This window comes from Alligator sinensis, unplaced genomic scaffold (genome assembly GCF_000455745.1).
Source record: "Alligator sinensis unplaced genomic scaffold, ASM45574v1 scaffold166_1, whole genome shotgun sequence".
NCBI classification, from domain to species: Eukaryota; Metazoa; Chordata; order Crocodylia; family Alligatoridae; genus Alligator; species Alligator sinensis.
In genome coordinates this window covers 807,000-825,418 of record NW_005842098.1, presented here as the reverse complement: position 1 = coordinate 825,418, position 18,419 = coordinate 807,000, and the positions used below count along the sequence as shown (strand labels likewise).

General features: G+C 45.2%; 1 protein-coding gene across 1 annotated transcript in view; it reads right to left on the bottom strand.

Moving 5' to 3' along the window:
- The window catches only part of GRIN2B (glutamate ionotropic receptor NMDA type subunit 2B), a 252,762-nt gene that overhangs the window by 91,239 nt on the left and 143,104 nt on the right, over positions 1–18,419 (bottom strand). Inside the window, exon 5 of the mRNA XM_025204807.1 lies at positions 16,235–16,358. Coding sequence (XP_025060592.1) covers positions 16,235–16,358 — 124 coding nt within the window. The remainder of the gene's footprint in view (positions 1–16,234; positions 16,359–18,419) is intronic.

The following is an 18,419-nucleotide window of genomic DNA, read 5'->3' as shown; positions in this document are numbered from 1 at the left end:
GCGTCCAAAGAGCAGAGAGAGAAATTCAAGCGGAACTACAAGGCAATGATAGAGCAAGCACTGGAGTTTAACATTACCAAGCTGAAAAAATTACAGACTCAGGGAAAATACAATTCAGGCAAAGAGAAAACAAACAGCACTGAACATATTGTACACTCAAATCGATGATACCAAGCGCATGCTAGAGTTCAGAAGCAATGAGAGTAACTCAAACACACAGTAGCTATGATGACAACCACAGTTTTAATGCCATGTAAAGCACACTGAGAAACATTGTATGAGATGATGGGCACCACATGAGTGCTGGGAAAAAAAACAAAAAGCCACTAAGAAACATCGGACAAGGCGAAAAGATTTCCCGATATGGTGACAACCACTGTGAGAAGCAGTCCCAATCTGGTAAAGATTACTGCGGAAAGAAACACCAAAATCAAACTGTGCTTGTTCCCCTAGTGCAACAAAAAACTTGACATCATAGTAAACAACACAATTAGTATGAAAACCAATCAGGGAAAACACCTGACAGACACAGCTCCAATGCAGAGAAGCCAAGTCAATTGTGCAGTGGGGACCACAGCCAATCTGTGGAGAAACAACCAAATTCTATTAATCCTGGTCTCTGTAAAATTTATTTGTAGGGCTCTACCAAATCCACGGTGGAAGTGGCATGTGCAGTTCCTTTAATCAATCAGATTTCCCTGCATGCCCCCCGCCCCTCCCCCACCACTGATTGGCGGGGAGGCCCTGCTTGTAGTTCGCTCCTGATCCGCAGGGAAGCGAAAACTGTTTTAAACATGGCACCATTTTTGCCTCCCTGCTGGTCCACCAGCAGGGGGGCTGCTGGGGCCCCTCAGCCAATCAGTGGCAGGGGGTAAAAATGGTGCCATATTTGAAAGCACAGTTTTCGCCCCCCCGCTGATCAGGAGCAAGCTGCAACTTGGGTCCCTCCACCTACCGGAGGGGTGGGGGGGGGGCATGCAGGGGAACCTGCAAAATTACAGGAGCTGCAGCACACATTACTTCCCCAGTGAATTCAGTAGGACTCTACTTATTTCATATGCATTTGAAAGCAAACCTGACCAAATATATTTGAGTGGTACGAAAGAAAACCTCAGGCATCAAAGCCCTGGCTGCTAAAAATTAAAACAAAGGAAAATAAAATCAGGGCCCCTTAAATATGCAACTGAGGATAACAGAATCCCTTTCCCCAAATACAAGAAAAAAACAACCACCTTTTGTTAGTAAATCTCAGCAAATGTAAAAACAGAGAAACCAGAGCACTCTTGTAGGTCAAGCCAAAATGTCAAGTTAAGACCGTCTGAAGCAAATGCAACAGAACAGATGAAAACACATCCTCGGGCTCAAGAAGCATGGTCATTTTCTGTGAGTCTCCTTGAGCAAAAGCTATACCAGCCCTTTCAGCCTCTCTGGGCTCAGTTTTGTTGATTGTTTCCCCTCTATTCACATCTTCTTTGAACTCCAGCCCTGATGCTGGAGTGGTGAGGAGGGAGGGACCCTGACGGGAGCAGCAGCCCCTATCACGGTTTCCTGGGAGCCTCTTCCTGGTCAGGGGAGCTGTGCTGCAGGAGGGAGTGAGGCAGGCAGAGCTACCACAGACTGTGCGGGGCGAGCAGTGGCACCACGGCTGAGGGGTGGCCATAGCCCCCAACCCCCTCCTAGCACCACCACCACGCTCACCCCACACAATCTATGGCAGCTCTGCTTGCCCCGCTCCCACCCACAGCACAGCCCCCACCCTCACTCTCACCCCCCCCAGGAAGAAACTTGCACTCCCGGGAAACCATGACAGGGGCTGTTGCCCCCGTCACAGTCCCTGCCCCCTCACTGCTCCAGCAGTAGGGGTGGGGGTGTGGCCAGAGGCCAGCCAGCATGTCCCCCTTACGTGACGGGGGCATGAAGGGGGTTTATTTCCCTGCTTCCTCCAGCATCTGGGAAAGGGAGCAGGGAGGGGCTTATTCTTCTACTTGCTCCATGCAGGCAGCAATTGGCGGAGGCAGCAGTCAGGGCTGGCTGACACCAGCTGCAGTCCCCCGGAGGGCAAAGGAGGTGTAAGGGGGAAATAAACCTACTTTCTGCCCCCTTTGCCTCAGGGGACCATGCTGGCCAGCATCTGGCCAAGTCCTGGTCCTGCCACTGCAGCAGTGAGGGGGAAGCGCCCGGCATACCCTGGCTCAGGTCCATGCCAGTGGGACAGGGAGGGGGGAATTAAGCTCCCTCCCTAGACAGGTCACTTGAGGCTACTGCCAAGGCTGGGTATGCCCCACCCCCAGCACAGCTTCCTTGCAGCCAAGGGCATGCTCCAGTGCCCTCTGGCTTCTGGCCTGAGCCACTGCAGGCTTGTGCCTGCATTTCCTGAATGAAAAGGGAATGTCTGTTCATTTGCAGATTAGTCTGACCTGCCTAGATTGAACCAATCTGCAAAGATTGAATCAATTCATGCTCTGGCTTTTTGAATGTCTGTCCCTAGCCCACACGTCACTGTGATGTACAGTCAGTGTCATCTCATGAGGATCACATTATTATGACATGAAGATTAATTTGGAGGCTACAGTATACTCAGGGTCTCATTATAGACCAGTAAACTTAGGACTATATTGTCAAGTTTAAGAAAAGTGGTGACCCTACACCAGGGGTGGGCAAAACTTGGCCCACGGGCTGGATCCATCCCACCAAGAAATTCTATTCATCCTGCAGTGGGTCCCTTGGCCCCACCCTGCCCAGGTGCAGGGGGCAGCCCAGGCTGTGGTGCATGCAACCAGTCCCACATTCCTTGGGCACATGGTGGGGCGGGGGCTATTCAGCAGTTGGACTCAGCTTCCCAGCAGCCCCCATGGTTGTAACTAATTTTGCCCGGCTGCTGCTGTCAGCATCTCCACTGTCATCACCAGCACTGACCCTGCTGCCTAGGCACTCCAGATCTGTCCGTCTCACACCCACTGCTGGGGGTGCTGGATGGATTGGGCAGGTGGGGTGGCCATGGAGACTGGCCAGGACCCCCATGGGCTGGGTGCATTCAACCAGGCAGATGGGATGGGGCCAAAGGCAGTTGGGGAGAGGAGTTTGGCAGCAGGACAGGTAAGAAGGGGCCAGAGCTGGGGCCAAGATTGCAGGATGGTGACAGCATGGGGCCAGGGCCTGGGACAGCGCTGTGATCTATTCCCTCCACATCCCTGCCCATGGAACCAGTGCCTGTCACAGGGACATGTGGGGACCAGATTGCACCTCTCCCCCAGGCCCTGGCCCCCTGCTGTGACCACCCCACAATCCCAGCTCCACCTGCCTATCCCACTCTCTGCTTGCCCAAGGCCCCATCCCATCCACCCAGCAAAGCGCACCCTGCCTACAGGTGTGCTGGGCTGGTCTCCACAGAGACCCCACCAGCCTGTCCACGTTCTCTGTCCAGTGGGCCCAGCAGTGGGTGTGGGTGGATGGCCCCAGGGCTGGAAAGGATCAATTGCCCCCTGCCCCAACCCACAACAGCTCATCAAAATCCTTAAGTGGCACTCCAGTCCAAATAATTGCCCACCCTGCCCTATACTAATAATAAAATTGTTTGCACTGTGGCACCTCTCAGTAAAGGATCTCAAAGGACTCAAAACCATGTCTTCATGCTTTCTCCCATTTTAAAGGAATTCTCCATAAATATACACAAAGCTACTTCACTGTTACCCTTAAGCTCTTCCCTCCAAAAACTCTCCTTGGCCTATAACTGTTAGATTGCCAATGTGCTAAGCCTGCTGCCTATGAGCTGACTAGTACTGTCTGATTGTTTCCTTCTATTTTCCCCGCTGGTCTGTTAGTATCCATCCATGGTCTTGTCTCTTATTCTTAACACAACAGTGTCCTCATCCATGACCAGAGCTCCTCAGCATTACAATAATATAAATCAGGACAGCATTTTCTGGCCAGGATGACCCAGATCAAGTCTTAGGTGGGTGGGCACAAGGACCAGCAGCTTCTGCTATTTCTCCCTTCCACCTGGCTCCCCCTCTGTAGAGAAGAGAGACCTCCCCCTTCTGTAGCACAGCAAGGGCAGAGCACTCTACTTCTGAATGCTATCAAAGCTACATCTCCATGGGCCAGATTCAGAGGCTTCATAAACCAGATTCAACCCATGGGCCATAGCTTGCCAACCCCAGATATAAATAATAAAAATAGCAACAGATAATAGCATTCATAATTTTTTTTTAAATGAGCAAGAGATAACAGTGACATCTGACACTTCCTGACATGTGGATGTGGGAGAGATTGGTCTTCCTACTGGAGTTTATATAAAGGTAGCAGAGGACAAGAGCAGTCCTTGATTACTTCTCAAGATTAGGTTCCTTATCACCCTGTGAAAATGAAGGCTTGTGAAGTTGGGAGGAGAAGGGGGAGGAATACATACAAAACAACTGCATAGGACCGCTGAGGTGCTCCAGCTGTTCTCTGCAAGCATCCCATTGCAAACTAAGTGGCTTGCAAACCACTCAAGATGAACTAATCCAGGTTCTACTGTTCAAGTTTATCGTATGGCTAGATTGTATTATAACACCAGTGCAATATACCTAGTCCAACTGAAGTGAAAAAAGTGTAACCCTGACCAGGGAGTCAGGCAGAGAACACTAAACTATGTTATTCAGTAACATTAATTTGGGCATAATCAGCTTCAGCAATGAGTAAACTGTAGTAGACAAGCTAACTTTGCCCTTAATAAAAATCTTAACATTTTCTCTGTAACTGACTTGCATTAAAGGCAAACAGTTGTCACTGTTTCCAAGTAAAAATTCCCTGCAGCAGCCAGGGAGCAGGGACAAGAGGACAAGAGCCATACATTTTTTCTGTAGGCTCATCAGCTTTAGAAATATACTCCAAAATGTAAGGAAATGAAGTTGATTGCCCCTTTGCAACAGGTAAAGATAAAATAAAGAGCTTACACCAACATATTTGTGTGATGGCTATGATAAGATACCCAGCAATTTGTCCTCTATACACAGAAGAGGGACTGGTTTATTACTGTAGGATACATAGTCTAATGGTCTGATGCAATGAGGGCTTGAATGACTATTTATCTTGAAAGATGGAGTCAATGACTATAGTCTTGTGAATAAAAGATACCACATGATTAGAACAGTGAAAAGATTTACTGCTAACTCTCTCTCAGAAAGATTTTCTATTTATCCCCAATGACAAAAGTGGGTTTCTTGCTGATGGTTGGACCTGGTATCAAAAACCTGTTTCCTTCTTCTAAAGAATAGAAAATTAAGGGCCATAATTAGCTGTAAATCTTCCATTTCAAACAATATAATTGTGACAAGATATACTAAACCTTGACAGTGGATACAGAATAGATGTAGAATTAAATTGAATCTGTTGTTTGACTGAATCAAAATCATCAGTAGACCCATCAAATATGAAATAGATAAAATGTCTACGACACTTTCACTTGGGAGCAGACAGTTCATAAAGTATGTATTCTCTGATACAAATACCTTCTTGAATGAGAACCAAGAGATTGAGTGAATTACCATCTTTTGGACTAAGGTCCACAAATGACACTCGGCCTAAAGAAAAACAAAAATATAGGACCAATTTCTGATCTCAGGTATACCTGTTTAAATCCAGAGCAATCCCTCAGCAGTCAGCGTAGTTACCTCCTTGTAAAACTGGTTTAAATAAGAGAAGAATCAGTCACTAAAAAATTTAGCAGGTTTAAACAAATGCATGTGCCACATCTCTCCAGGGACCCCGATTCATAATCCCCATGTACACAGAGAAATTAGCAAAACAAGAGTGACTGGCAATAATAATCCAATCTTTTTGCACCACAAAAGGAGCAGGTGGGATAAAACATGTCCCTTGCCAAGCCCCTGGCCATGCTGTAAAGATGCCTTTCTTCTGAAACTCTACATAGAGAGCAGAACCTAGTCAAAGAGAAAATATCCAGCCCAAACTGGTAAACAAGCATAGCATAGGAGCCAACTTTTATTTTTGCTGGGGAGGTGGGGCTAAGATGATGGACATATGGAAAATTATGCACTTCAAGTGATGGCCTTCTTCCTGAGGGGGGCCAGGGCCCTCAGGCCCCTATGGACTCGGCTACTCTGATGCGTAGGAAGGTAAGCAGTCAGTATGGCCAAAAAAGCTTCCTCTGGTAAGTTCCAGGCAACCCAAAGAAGGAACCATCTCTCCAGAGACTATACTGTCATCTTGAACTTTCAAAAGGCAGGAAGGTCTTTAGAGAAGATATTTGGATCTATGGCATCCTGGATTCTACCCTCAACCTTACCTTCTCCCTTGGACACATACCTTAATATAAAAAAAACTAAACCCCAGCCTTCCTGTAATATGATAGGGCAGCACCAAAGGAAAGCGACTCACATATATTCACATTTTCCAGAGAGGCGTCTTATCAAAGGCCAACACTGTTCCATCAGCTGTTCAGCACCTCCACTATCTCCCATCAAAGCAGTGAAGAAAACAGAAATAATGATGAGCATTTTTCATAGCACATTTAAAGGGTAGGACCTGGCTGATATGTTTTCTCTCTTGAAACAGACTAATTCTCCTTTTAGGTCTTCTAGAAGCTCTGCCAAAGAGCACTGGCTTAGGGTAATATTGGCTTTGGGTCACATAGGACACATGTAGGTGCTTGCTTCCTTAAAGGACTGAGGCTGCATCTTAAGGCACGTCTACACTGTGGCAGCAGCAAGCCCCAGGCAGGCTGTTCCTGAGCACAGCCCATCCAAATGCTACTGCATGGGTGCTCCAGGGCTGTCCCCAGTGGCCACTCTCAAGCACTCCAGAAGCCAAGGTCTCTAAAGTGGCAACAGGGGGATGCCACGGAGCATCTCCACTGGTATATCTCCAGGTTTGGAGGGTGCAAGTGGGAATAAGTAGACAGGACCTGATTGTAGACAGTACAGCTTGCTGCAGCCACAATACAGACCTACCCATGCTAAATATAAGGTATTGCTGCTTCGGTTCCTCTTCAGTGCACATTATTCTCATCAACATCAAGCCTGCAGTAGGGGGTGAGGTTCTTAATAATGATTCTGTTTACCATTACCCATGACCTTCACATGAGAAGTGCTTGCCCAAGTGTAAAATATTGAAGTATACGAGTCTCACAAAAATGAGACTTTCACTGGGCCCCACAATGAGGCTGTTACTAATCAGCCTGTCTGTGCCATTATTTTTTTTCTGACAACAATAAATCTCTTCTAGGGCAATACCCTGCCTTATACCCTTGAAATCAGAAAAAACAGAGATAGTAGAGGCCTCTGAAGGTCATTTATCCATCTCCATGCTCCCTGCTATAGGGAAGTATATTTTGATCACCCAGGACTGGTTTGTCTAAAATGTTCTTAAAAACCTTGAATGTAAGAGGTTCCACAACCTCCTTACATGGCTTGTTCCAGTGCTTACAGTTATAAAATTCCCTTAATATCTATTTAAATCTTCCTTACTGCAAATTAAGCTAACTTTTTTTTTGTCTTACATACCACTGGCCGTGCCTGCACGTCACCGTATGGCAATGTTGCTACGGCACTGTGCTTTAGTACTTCCATGGCACAGTACAGGCTGTTACTGCACTGTGAGCACTGTGCACAGGTACATTTCCCAGCTACGTCACCATCGCAGTGCACTATACTGGGGAAGCACACTGCTACAGTGATGTGGCTGGTGATCACATATAGACCCCCATGATCACTGTATCACCATAGAATGCCATAAAGTGATGTAGCACATTGTCAGCTCGCCATGGGGTGATGTGTAGATGCACCCATTGACATGGAAAACATTTGATCACAATCCTCTTTATAACAACCTTTTCCACAGTGGAGGCCTGTTGTCAGGCTTACATCTTCTCCTTTTTTCTAGATGAAACAAACCGAATTCCTTAAGCCTTTCCTCAAAAGTCATGCTTTCTAAACCTCTTTTCATTTTTGTTGCTCCCCTCTGAATTTTCTCCAATTTGCCTACATCTTTCTCCAACTGCTTTTTCCAAAACTTGACACAGTAATCAGTTGAGGCCTCACCAGCAGTGAGTAGAGCATAACAATTACCTCCTGTGTATTACATATAACACTGCTGTTAATACATTTCAGAATGAGATTTGCCTTTTTTTCCCCCAACAGTATCACATTGCTGACTCATATTCAGTCTGTGATCCGATCTAACCCCAGATTCTTTTCTGCTGCACTGCTGCTTAGCCAGTTATTTCCCCATTTTATATTTCCAGATATGATTTCTAAACATACTACTTTGAATTCGAGTACAACTGGAAGCTGCAGTAGAGAGGATGACCCAGCAGAGGGATGCAACCAGGAAGCCAAGACCAAGCCAGCAGTAAGGGGCCCAGAGCCAAGCTATAAAGCAGGAGCAAGAACTTCAAGCTTGCCTCGCACCCCATTATTTTATAGACTACAAGAAGTGGAGTTGGAAAGTACCTTTTATCCAAGACTAAGACACTTGGTTTGGGTTGCCTGGAGTCCAATCAGTGGCACGTGGGAGGTGACTAGAATCTGAGAACTGTAATGAAGATATGAACTCTGGAGTCAGAACCAAAGTTACCAGACTGTTGAATGGGGAGACAAAAAAAAGGCAATGTAGCAGAATAGGACACTTGGATTAACAACCTGAGTAGGCTGTATGTATGAATGTATGCATCCAGTTTAAGTTACAAGTAAAGAGTTCAATGTTAATTAAAAGTGCCCATGTTTATTAATTCTACCTAGTACATATATTATCAATTTAAATAATCCACCCTACCAAGTCTAGGAAACTTCCACTTGACTTCAATGCAACAGAAGTGACATTTCTGTTTTGCTTCAAGATTTCTATGCTAGTTTTGGAGACCCCTTATGTGAACTCTTATTTTAGCCTACACGCATATCTGGAAAGTCTGCATTTAAAAACACTATCTTTTACTCTGCTGCAGTGCTAGGAAGCCAATGCAGATTGTAACTACTGAGATCTCTGTCAGTATGTGATGACCAGTGAACCCACTTCAAGAGCAAACTAGCAAGTGCAAAGACTGCAAAAGAATAGCTTACTAGCTGATTGTGTAGGAGCCTCTAACCACAGCTGTGCTGATTTCAGGAGGAAGGAGAGAATGCATGCATCCTGAATGCTACTGATTAGCTTTCAATGATTCAGAAGGCAAAATCTCAGACAACTGTAGAAATAGCAGTGCTACAAGTATTTCATCATCTGTTGGTTATTCCAACATTTAAGAAGTTCAAGCCCAAAAGTTGAGAACATGTAGACTTGCACTGAGGGGTAACAAAGCAGCACCATGTTTGAAAAGCACCTGGGTTTCAGAAGTAGTAGGTAGCAGGATGCTTGGCATATTGTGAGAATTGTTTTTCTATTAGCAGAAACCCAACATCTGGAATATTGAATACCTACAGTATATCAGCTGTAAGTTAGAACTGATCTGGAGCTGCTGAAGTACACAGAAGGGACAAACCCCAAATGTCTGTTAAGGTGTGCAAATTCTAAAGGCTCTTGGTTAACAAGGATGTTGGCTGGAGATAGGAACACTTAGTGCTGCACCTGCACCAAAACTGCACTGACAGACAAGATGCGTTTGCCAAGCACCAGAGGCATATCATGAAGTGCTAGCCCCGCAGAGCCACAGATCCATATGAGCACTGTCAGTTTGCATGCATTGGCCTACAAGGAAACAGCCCAGATACATGTTAGGAGCTGCTAGTACTGCCTTGAAGCTGACCTAAGAGATGAGGATGCAACTATGAATCAGAAGCAGCAGCCTTGGTAACATGCTTGGCAATGCTGTTCCTGATGAAGTTCTGGGCAGCATCATCCCTAGACTTGCCTTAGGGGCCAAGGTCCTATCAGTGGCAGAAGTGCCAGCTTTACAGTTGCCCGGAGAGATGGGTCCAGACATGCATAAAGGAAGAACAAGCTTTTAATTTGCATCAGGATGTGTGGGCCTAATGGCTATGGTGGTCCTGACTAATGACCCCTGGGCAACACACCTGTCTGTGTATTTCTGCTCCACCCAAACTTTAAAACCAACTGCCTGGGAGGGCAGTGGCAGTTCTAATCAGGCAGTGCTGAGAGAGTCAATTGACTTCATAGCTCATTATCATCTCCCTGATTCCTACTAATCTCTCTCCACTGAACATGTGTTAATAACCCTCTCTCCTTTTTAATGGCCAATGGGGTATTAAATACACTGTCAAGACACTCAAGAAGACTAGGGTTTGTTTGGTATTGTTTTTTTTAAACTGAAGACATGCACATTTAACTATAATGACTACAGGACTAATGACACAATACCTTTTGACTATTTTTGGCCTAGTCTGTTGTGTTTTTTTAACTTTATAAAGGATATAGCTAATGAATGCACATTCCAATAGTTATATTTTTTTTTGCTTTGATTTTAAACTGCATAATCTAGTACTCACCCCCTAGCATATTAGCAAAGCATCTAGTTTCTCTTTAACTGAAAAAAATGTGTTGTGTTATATGTGATCATGGGCTACACTATCTGCACCCTCCTTTTCAAAACCCTAGATCAACCCATGTGTGTACTAAGTCATCTAGGAGTTTGAGCAGCCTGTAACTTCTAACAACTCAGAGGTAACACCTTGCTTTGCAGAAGCAGGAGGATCTTAGACTGTGCAGCAGAAATAAATACTACAAGCAGCCTGCAAATCAGAGGGCTGTGGTGGTGACACACGGGAGGCAGGGAGAGGATGGGGGAAGCGCGCTGTCAGCATCTGCTCAGAGAGGTGACCTGAATCCCTAGTGACACACCTGAAGAGAAAGACAGAGAAACACATTTACATAGAAGAAACTGGGATCTGAGTAATGATTCAAGTGGCTGCTGCTTTAAGATATACAACACTGCTTTGTTTTTACTTTAACTAAGTAAATTAAAGGCAAACAGGGACTGAAATAAAAATCCTGAAGTCATCTTTAAGCTAATTTAAAGACATCTTGAAGGAGCAGCAGTCAATGGGAAGGTCAGTAGCCAAGATGCTGAGAGCCAAGGTGACAACTGCATTCCTTCAAAAGTTGGGTGGGGGGCATGAGTGGAGAGAGGACTGCAATACTGACAGCTTTGGCAGTGCTGGGTTGGTCTCACCCCAGAATCATGAACCCAGGAATGAGCATATCTTACAACTGGGACCATTTGGCAGCATGGAGGAAGGGGTACAGTCAAGAAAAGGCAAAAATGAAGTAAAGCTGGCCTGGACACAGCACAGGAGTGAGTGCTAATGCGGGAAAAAACCTGCACTTGCCATAGTAACAAAGGGCTGTATAACCTAATAACCCGCTCTAATTTCTATTGTGTTTGATCCTCTAATTCACTGGCACTGTGCAGGCTGACAGTGTCAGTGTGAAGTGGAGAGGTACATATCAAGAGAGGTACCACCTTATTCTATAACAGGCATATAATTCTCAGCAATAACTGCCCAAGCTGGATGCTCAATGTAGAACACAGCAGTGCTACTTTATAAGCAGCAACTGCTGGTTTTCCTGCTGCAGAAAACACAAAGCGTGACTTTCAGCAGATCTCAATTCTGCTTAGCGTCTAATGACTCAGGTTAGTAAAGTCAGCTCATTTTTTACTCACCCTACGGCACAGGGAAGCCATCTCCTAACTGGCAGCTCAGAAGCACTCCGATATGGCTTGTGAGAGCCCACTAGAGCATAAGTGCACCCCTGCTACATGTGTCCTATTCACCATGAGCAGTAACTTTTCATCTGCCTGCACTCATTTCTTAGTTTGAGGTATGTAAGTGGCTATGGACAACCCTGCAACAGCACCTCTGGCCCCAGTCTATCCTTGCAGTGATAGAGAGACCTTCACAGGGACTGAAGGATAAATTTGCTTCCTCCTAATATCGGTGTCAAATCATCTATGGCCAACACAGATGTGATATGGGCTCTTGCAAGTGGTTGAAAAGCTAACAAGGTCATTCTGTGCTTGACAAAGAGGGCTTGTCATACCACATGTATTCCCTCAGGACTCTGGTTGCACTGCAGTCCCTCAGGGTCAAACCAAAGAAGCCCTGAGACAACAGAGAATCAGCCCTATGGTTAGCAAACACTTTAGGATCCCAATCTGAGTCTTGGTTGAGGTGCTGGTGCACGTTAAACAAGGCTGCACAGGGAAGCAAGGCTGGCCAGTGGAGAGGGATCTTTACTAACTGCATAATTAAAAAGCAAAAAGAGAGTTCATGCCATGTTAGTACTGTGAACTTTTGCCCTCAAAAAAATGTGTCTTTTGCCCTCAAAAAAAAAGTGTTTAAAAAAAATGAGTCAGAAGAACTGAATGCAGAACATTTACTTATGACAACAGTAAATACAGCTTGTGACTACAATAGCTAGGGAGCTCAGGAACACAGATCTATTCCAGAAAATGGTTGCTATGGTTGTTCTTTCATGACTGCAAGCCCTATGTAGCTTCAGTCTCTCTTAAAGACACAGGAGGAGATTCATTAGTGTGTCCAGACCCGAGAAACCAAGATTTTGCTAGGAAATCAAACTCCCATTCTGAAATAATTGGTGAGTTTTTGAAAAAAAACAAGATCCCACATTAGGATGACAAACTAAAATCTCAAAAAAAAAATTGAAAACACCTCCCATAACTGAAATCCCACATTTCATTTTGGAAATACAAGAACATGGTGTCTCCAAAAAGAAAGAGGCCCCCCCTCCAATCTCAGCAGCTGCTGACTGACACCAACTTGCCAAACCCGTTGTCCGATTCTTAGTTCTCAGTGGTGGGCAGCCATGAAGGGGACATGAATAATGTCAACAGCAGTCCGCTGCCAGGGCTTCCCAGCTCTTGGGCAGCCTTGCCCCACAGACTTCTATGGGTCTGGAGAACCCCCAGGCTTCCAATTTCCCAAACAGAAAGATTTCCTGGTCTGTATGACTCCTGGGACAGCTGCCCCATCCTCTTAATCCCCCCGGGTTATGGGAATATGGCTCAGGTTGGAAGCCAGCTGACCTAAGATTCTGGATGTCCCAGGTTCCCTGGTCTGGAGCCATGCACATGGTAGATCTGCCCCAGAATCTCTGGTTCCCCTGAAACCCTGCCAGGTGGACAAGCAGGAAAAGCAAGCTGGCTTCATCAGAATCTGCCTATGATTTGTTGGAAGTCTGTCAAATTGTCCCAAGTATAATTTCACAAAGCATTTTGGTTCTGGTGAACCAACAAAACTGTCTTCTGTCAGAAAGTTCCCCCCACAGCTCTAGTTCAAGAGAGGAAAAAGCTGGCCCAACCTGTGCTAAAAACACTGCCACTGCCCCTAGGCAGTTTCCACCAGCAAGGAACTGGCAGGGTGCCAGACCATTCTGGCTATGCCTCCACTAGGGCCTCACCAGTGCTCAGAACACTAAGAGTCTTCAGGGGGGACTATTACTGATACGCCAAAAAGGTGGCTTTATGGCAGGTACTGTACAGGTTCCTGCATTTGTCCTCTTTGCTGGGAGGAAGAGTTCACATCCATCCTATGACCTCTATGCAAGTTATGGGGGGAAAAAAGTGAACATGTAATGAAGGTCTGAGCTATAATGCATTCACACAAGTGGGTTGAATTAATATTGCATTTGCAGCCTTAAACATGGCATTTCTGAACTTTCAAGTGCTTGACTTCAGGGCCTTAATTTTCTATTAATGTAACTTCTTTTGTACGTTATAGATGTAGGTATAACAATAGGACTCCCTGTTAAAGGAGAATAAGAAATACCTGTGACAGTTTTTAATGATTTTACACTGCAAAACATCCAATTTAGACATAAGTTTAGCCATTCCATTAGTATTTGTTGTTATAACTTTTTGTTTGTATTTTAATGAGACCTAGGAGCCCCACACAGGACCCAGGACCCTTTTCTCTAAATATAAAGCAAAAAAATGGCCCTGCCATAAAAAACCTTTTCTATTCATTAATTATTATTGTTTATGTTTTGGTTAATGGAAGGTGCTGATTTAAGAGCAAGGGGGAGTGTTGCATTACTGAAGTTGCCTGCCCATACCAAAGTGCCACACAGAAAAAAAATTCCCTGCTTATCCAGTAAATGAAAGAACCAGTCTGTATTACATCCAATCAGTTTAGTACTCTCTCTCTCTATATATAGGGATAGATAGAGAGAGAGAGAGAGGGGACTCTATATATGCCCTTCTGCTTCCAGGAAGCCAGACTATTCTTGAAAGTAAAACATTAGCATTTCTTGGGAGCCCAATGCCTGAGGGTACTGCTAAATCAGATAGAGTGCTTCACCTGAAGGTCACTTGTTTGAATCCAGCTTGGTAGGGATGAAAAGCTGTCCCTGCATAATGAATGTGTGGTAGTCACTAGGTCTGGGTTGGGCTGGGTAAGCTTGTTCCAGGTCCCACACCTCAAATTCAGCAGCAAGTTTTACTAAATGGCAAGCCCAGCAGAGAGACCAAAACCTCTCTGAGCCTTAGAGATTGAGCTACCTCTGTTACCACTGAGAAACATTATCTTCCCTTCAGAGACCTGAGGTAGGGAAAATGTCCATGAGACTCTTGCCTGCTGCTGCCCCATAGATAAATTCAGGACTTGATTCTCCAGGGCTACCAAGCCAAGGCCAAGGCCTCATATGCTGGCATGGTGTTTTCTTACACTCCCTTCCCATCACCCCCCGAGACTCTGGTACACCTGTAAAAATGGCAGCTCTCCTACTGTGACCTGAAGGGACACACCCAGGACTTGACTGAGCTCCTGCTCTTCACTAGGGCCTCCTCAGGACCTGGAAACTGGTCTCCACAACTACATTACAGCCCCCAAAAGCAACCCATGCTGTACAGCTTTCATCCTCTTTGCTCAGCTAATGGAGTGCATTGGAGCCAGCCACTCCCAGAGACCTCGTGGTCCACAGCTGATAAGAGTGGGCAGACCTGGTAGTGCCTCTTTCCAGCATCCCTAACCATGTGATCTATCTGGCAAAAGCCACCCAGTCTTCTGCCCCTCATGTTCTCGTGGTGGGTCCTCTAAAAGTGGGTGGGTCTCACCTAGCCATTTCTTCTGGCTCTCAAGAGCTTAGTGTCGTATCCTACCAACATAAGCCCTTGACTGTCCACCACAAACCCTCCAAGTAGACTGCATAGCATCCAGACAATCTCCTCCTCACACTAGCCAAGCTGCCTACACAGTGGGAGTCCAGCCATTGAAAGGTCACCGTGTGGGAAGGCCAATTTTCTATGCTTTACCCATGGACACATCCAGAATACTGCTGGGCAGAATCTCCTGGTTCCACTGACTCTTCCACTGCCTTCAGGGAGGCACTGTGTAGGATTTTCTGCTTCTCTTATACAGCACCTTTTACCTCATCCCTTTCTGGTCCTCAATTCATCCGCCATACTCAGTTGATGTCAGAACCTTTATTGGCCTCTTCACTTCCCTTGAGGGGTGGAGCACTGTTGTTGGTCACGAAGCTCCTTCCTGCCCTAACTCCAATAGTCCAAAGTCTTCCTCCAGTATGAAATCCCTAGCCTTTTTAAGACAAAGCTTAGTTTTGAATGGAAACTATTTAGAACCATGCAAATTATCTCATTAAACATTTGCCTACAATCACACGCAGAGTGGAAATTGGCTAATAAGCTGTTCCATTGCAAAATGTATTTCTGGCTTTCTGTTGGCTGGAGGGCTAAAACTTGAAACAAAGGACAGTTTAACAAAGTATCTCTTCCAGCTAGAAAGGGCTTATGATTTCAATGCAGAGGGTCACGAGTTCAAGCTCTCATACCATACAGGCAGGATGGGCATATAAATTGGTGATGGCAATATATGCATGTGTGTAACCACTATGTTAACATGAGCTCATTCATGGTACTTTATGACCCTTACCACAAAGAGCTTAAAGATCAAAGATTCATTAGACCATCTGCATTCACTCGGATGTTCCTTGCCCCACTCTCACAAGGGGTTGGTGTGCTGGGCTGCAAACTGCTATATAGGACAGGAAAACTGATGCTGAAGGGAACTATGAGTGAAGGCTCTAAAAACTAACATACATATGGAATGGAGCTCCGCACTAAGGAGATGGTGCATTTGTGTCACTGGATACACCAGACTCCACTTACCCCTGATCCATCCTCAGTGGCAGTAAGTAGCTAGCCATCCCTTTGATGAGAAGTAATGAAGAATGAGGGGTCAACTTGATGAGGGCCTTCACCACCCTCCTCCCAAATCCAGTTTGAGAGTTACCAAACATGTCCTACCCTCTCCCACTTCCTCTCCTTGGTCAGAAGGATGATGACCAGCTTGGGATGCATCTGGTAGCCGTCCTCACTGAAGGACAAGTTCCTCCCTTCAAAGGTGACATTAATCAGGTACCTGAAAGAGAGAACAGATAGGATTTAAACACTCAGGAGCTGTGCCTGAAACAAGGACCTGCTTCCTCCACTACAATTAAATGAGGCTTACAGTAACACTGCATGCTCAAGAAGCAACTGGCTCAGAGCTGCCGGGGAAAATCTGAACAACAGAAGGTGGGTAAGTGGGGGAGACAGAAAGGTAATGAGAAGAGAAGATAACCAAGGACTTGGGAGAAAATAGACAAGACCAAAGTAATTTTACACATTTCACTATTGGCTGCTACAATGGGGGGATTGCTTTCCTTGCTGATTCCTGCTGTATTCCCATGACAATACCCAGAGCAACCACATCAGTACAAGTGCATTTGTGGTACTTAATGCCCCCTACCTGAAAGTGTGAAGGAATCTATATTAATAAGCAGTGAGAACAGGCTGCACATGCTCCCCAAACTAGCTCTCACTGTCTCTCATAAAAACATTGTGTATTCCACAAATCCTTTGAATTGCGTTAGCCAGGGGCACAGAGAGGGACAGTGTCCCTTCATCAGGCAACCATCCAACAAGGCAGGGCACCATAAGGCAGTACAGAAAGGAGGGATGCACCTATGAGAGCCCACATTTGGACCTCAATGAAATCAAGGTATTTTTACATTGATATAAGTGAGAAGAAGATAAGGCCAAAAGCAGTTGTGTAAGACATGAGAATCAGAATAATAAAGGTTTTGATAGCCAGCTACAAAGGTCCCTTTTTCTAGGAAGAGAATAGACCAGGGGTGGCCAATCTGTGCTAAGCATACCACAAGAAGCATGTACAGTCCCCATGTGTAGCACACAGCAGAGTAGGAAGGTGATAGGCAGTAGAGGTAGGGATCAGACAGAGAGCACAGAGCAGGAAGCAGAAAGCAAAGTTGCAGATCAGGTACAGAAAAGGTATCACAGCATCACTTGGGAGGGTGCAAGGCTAAATTTATGGCACACCTGCCAAAAAACGTTGGCCCCCATAGGAATAAACCATTGTACTAGTTGGGACCAAACAGCAAAACTCTCAAAGATGACTAGCCAAGTAACTCCCTATTCCAGAGATTAACAATTTATGGCCCTCCAGGTAAACCAATTTTAATATCTTCCTTAGGAGTGCATCTAGGATACATCCTTTGCCCAATGATCAGGGGACAGACACTAAAGTTAATGAAACCCAATGCTCCCTGCAGACATGGGGCTTCAGTGGTACCTCTGACCTGAGCTGTGTCATTCCAGCCTGCAGCCTGAAAAGGGCGCCTATCACTGCCCTAAATCCTAATATCTCATCCCTCCAATAGGAGGTGCTTCATTGCTGAGCTGACTGTCATTCTCTTGGGTCGTAACAGTAGTGGAAATGGTCCATTAAACAGCCTGGGCCTGATTTTCATTGATACTGAAGCCACTTTATGCTGTTCTAGCAGTGGAAAGGACCTTTGAGTGGATGAAGATTACCGTGATGCTCACTTAGAGGCTCCTTTACACTAATAGAGCTTTTTAAAGTGGCTTTGCTGAAAATGAGAGTCTGTCTATTGTATTGTTTTTTGTGTTCTTTTACTGTTCAGATATCCAAATGGCATGCTCCATTTTAAAATTATGCTGTCAGGAAGAAAGAAAGAAAGGGATATATATATATTACATAGTTCAATGGCTTGTAAGAAATCTACATGGCTTCTTTGACTGTCTCCCCTGTTCATATACTGAAACATCTCATGAAGCTGTTGCCACAGACCTAGAACACTGTAGACCTGCTAAAACACATATACAGTCACATAATATAATAAAAGCTAGAGGTAACCATCTTGTCTTAAGGGTTGGCTTCAATAGTTTAATCTCCATGGCATTCCCAGTCCCATTTTCAATTACTCAAGCAAGGTTTCCACTCCATAGAGCAAGACTCTTCCACTCCAATACCCCGTATTGTTAGGAAGCGTTTCTAGATATTCACATGAATTTGCTTTCTTAACATCATTTGAACTATCCAAAGACTTTATTCTGCCTTCATGGTGTTTACACCCTGAAAAGTGTAGGGACAGAAAAAAATTACATTGACTGAAAAGAGAAGGTTGGG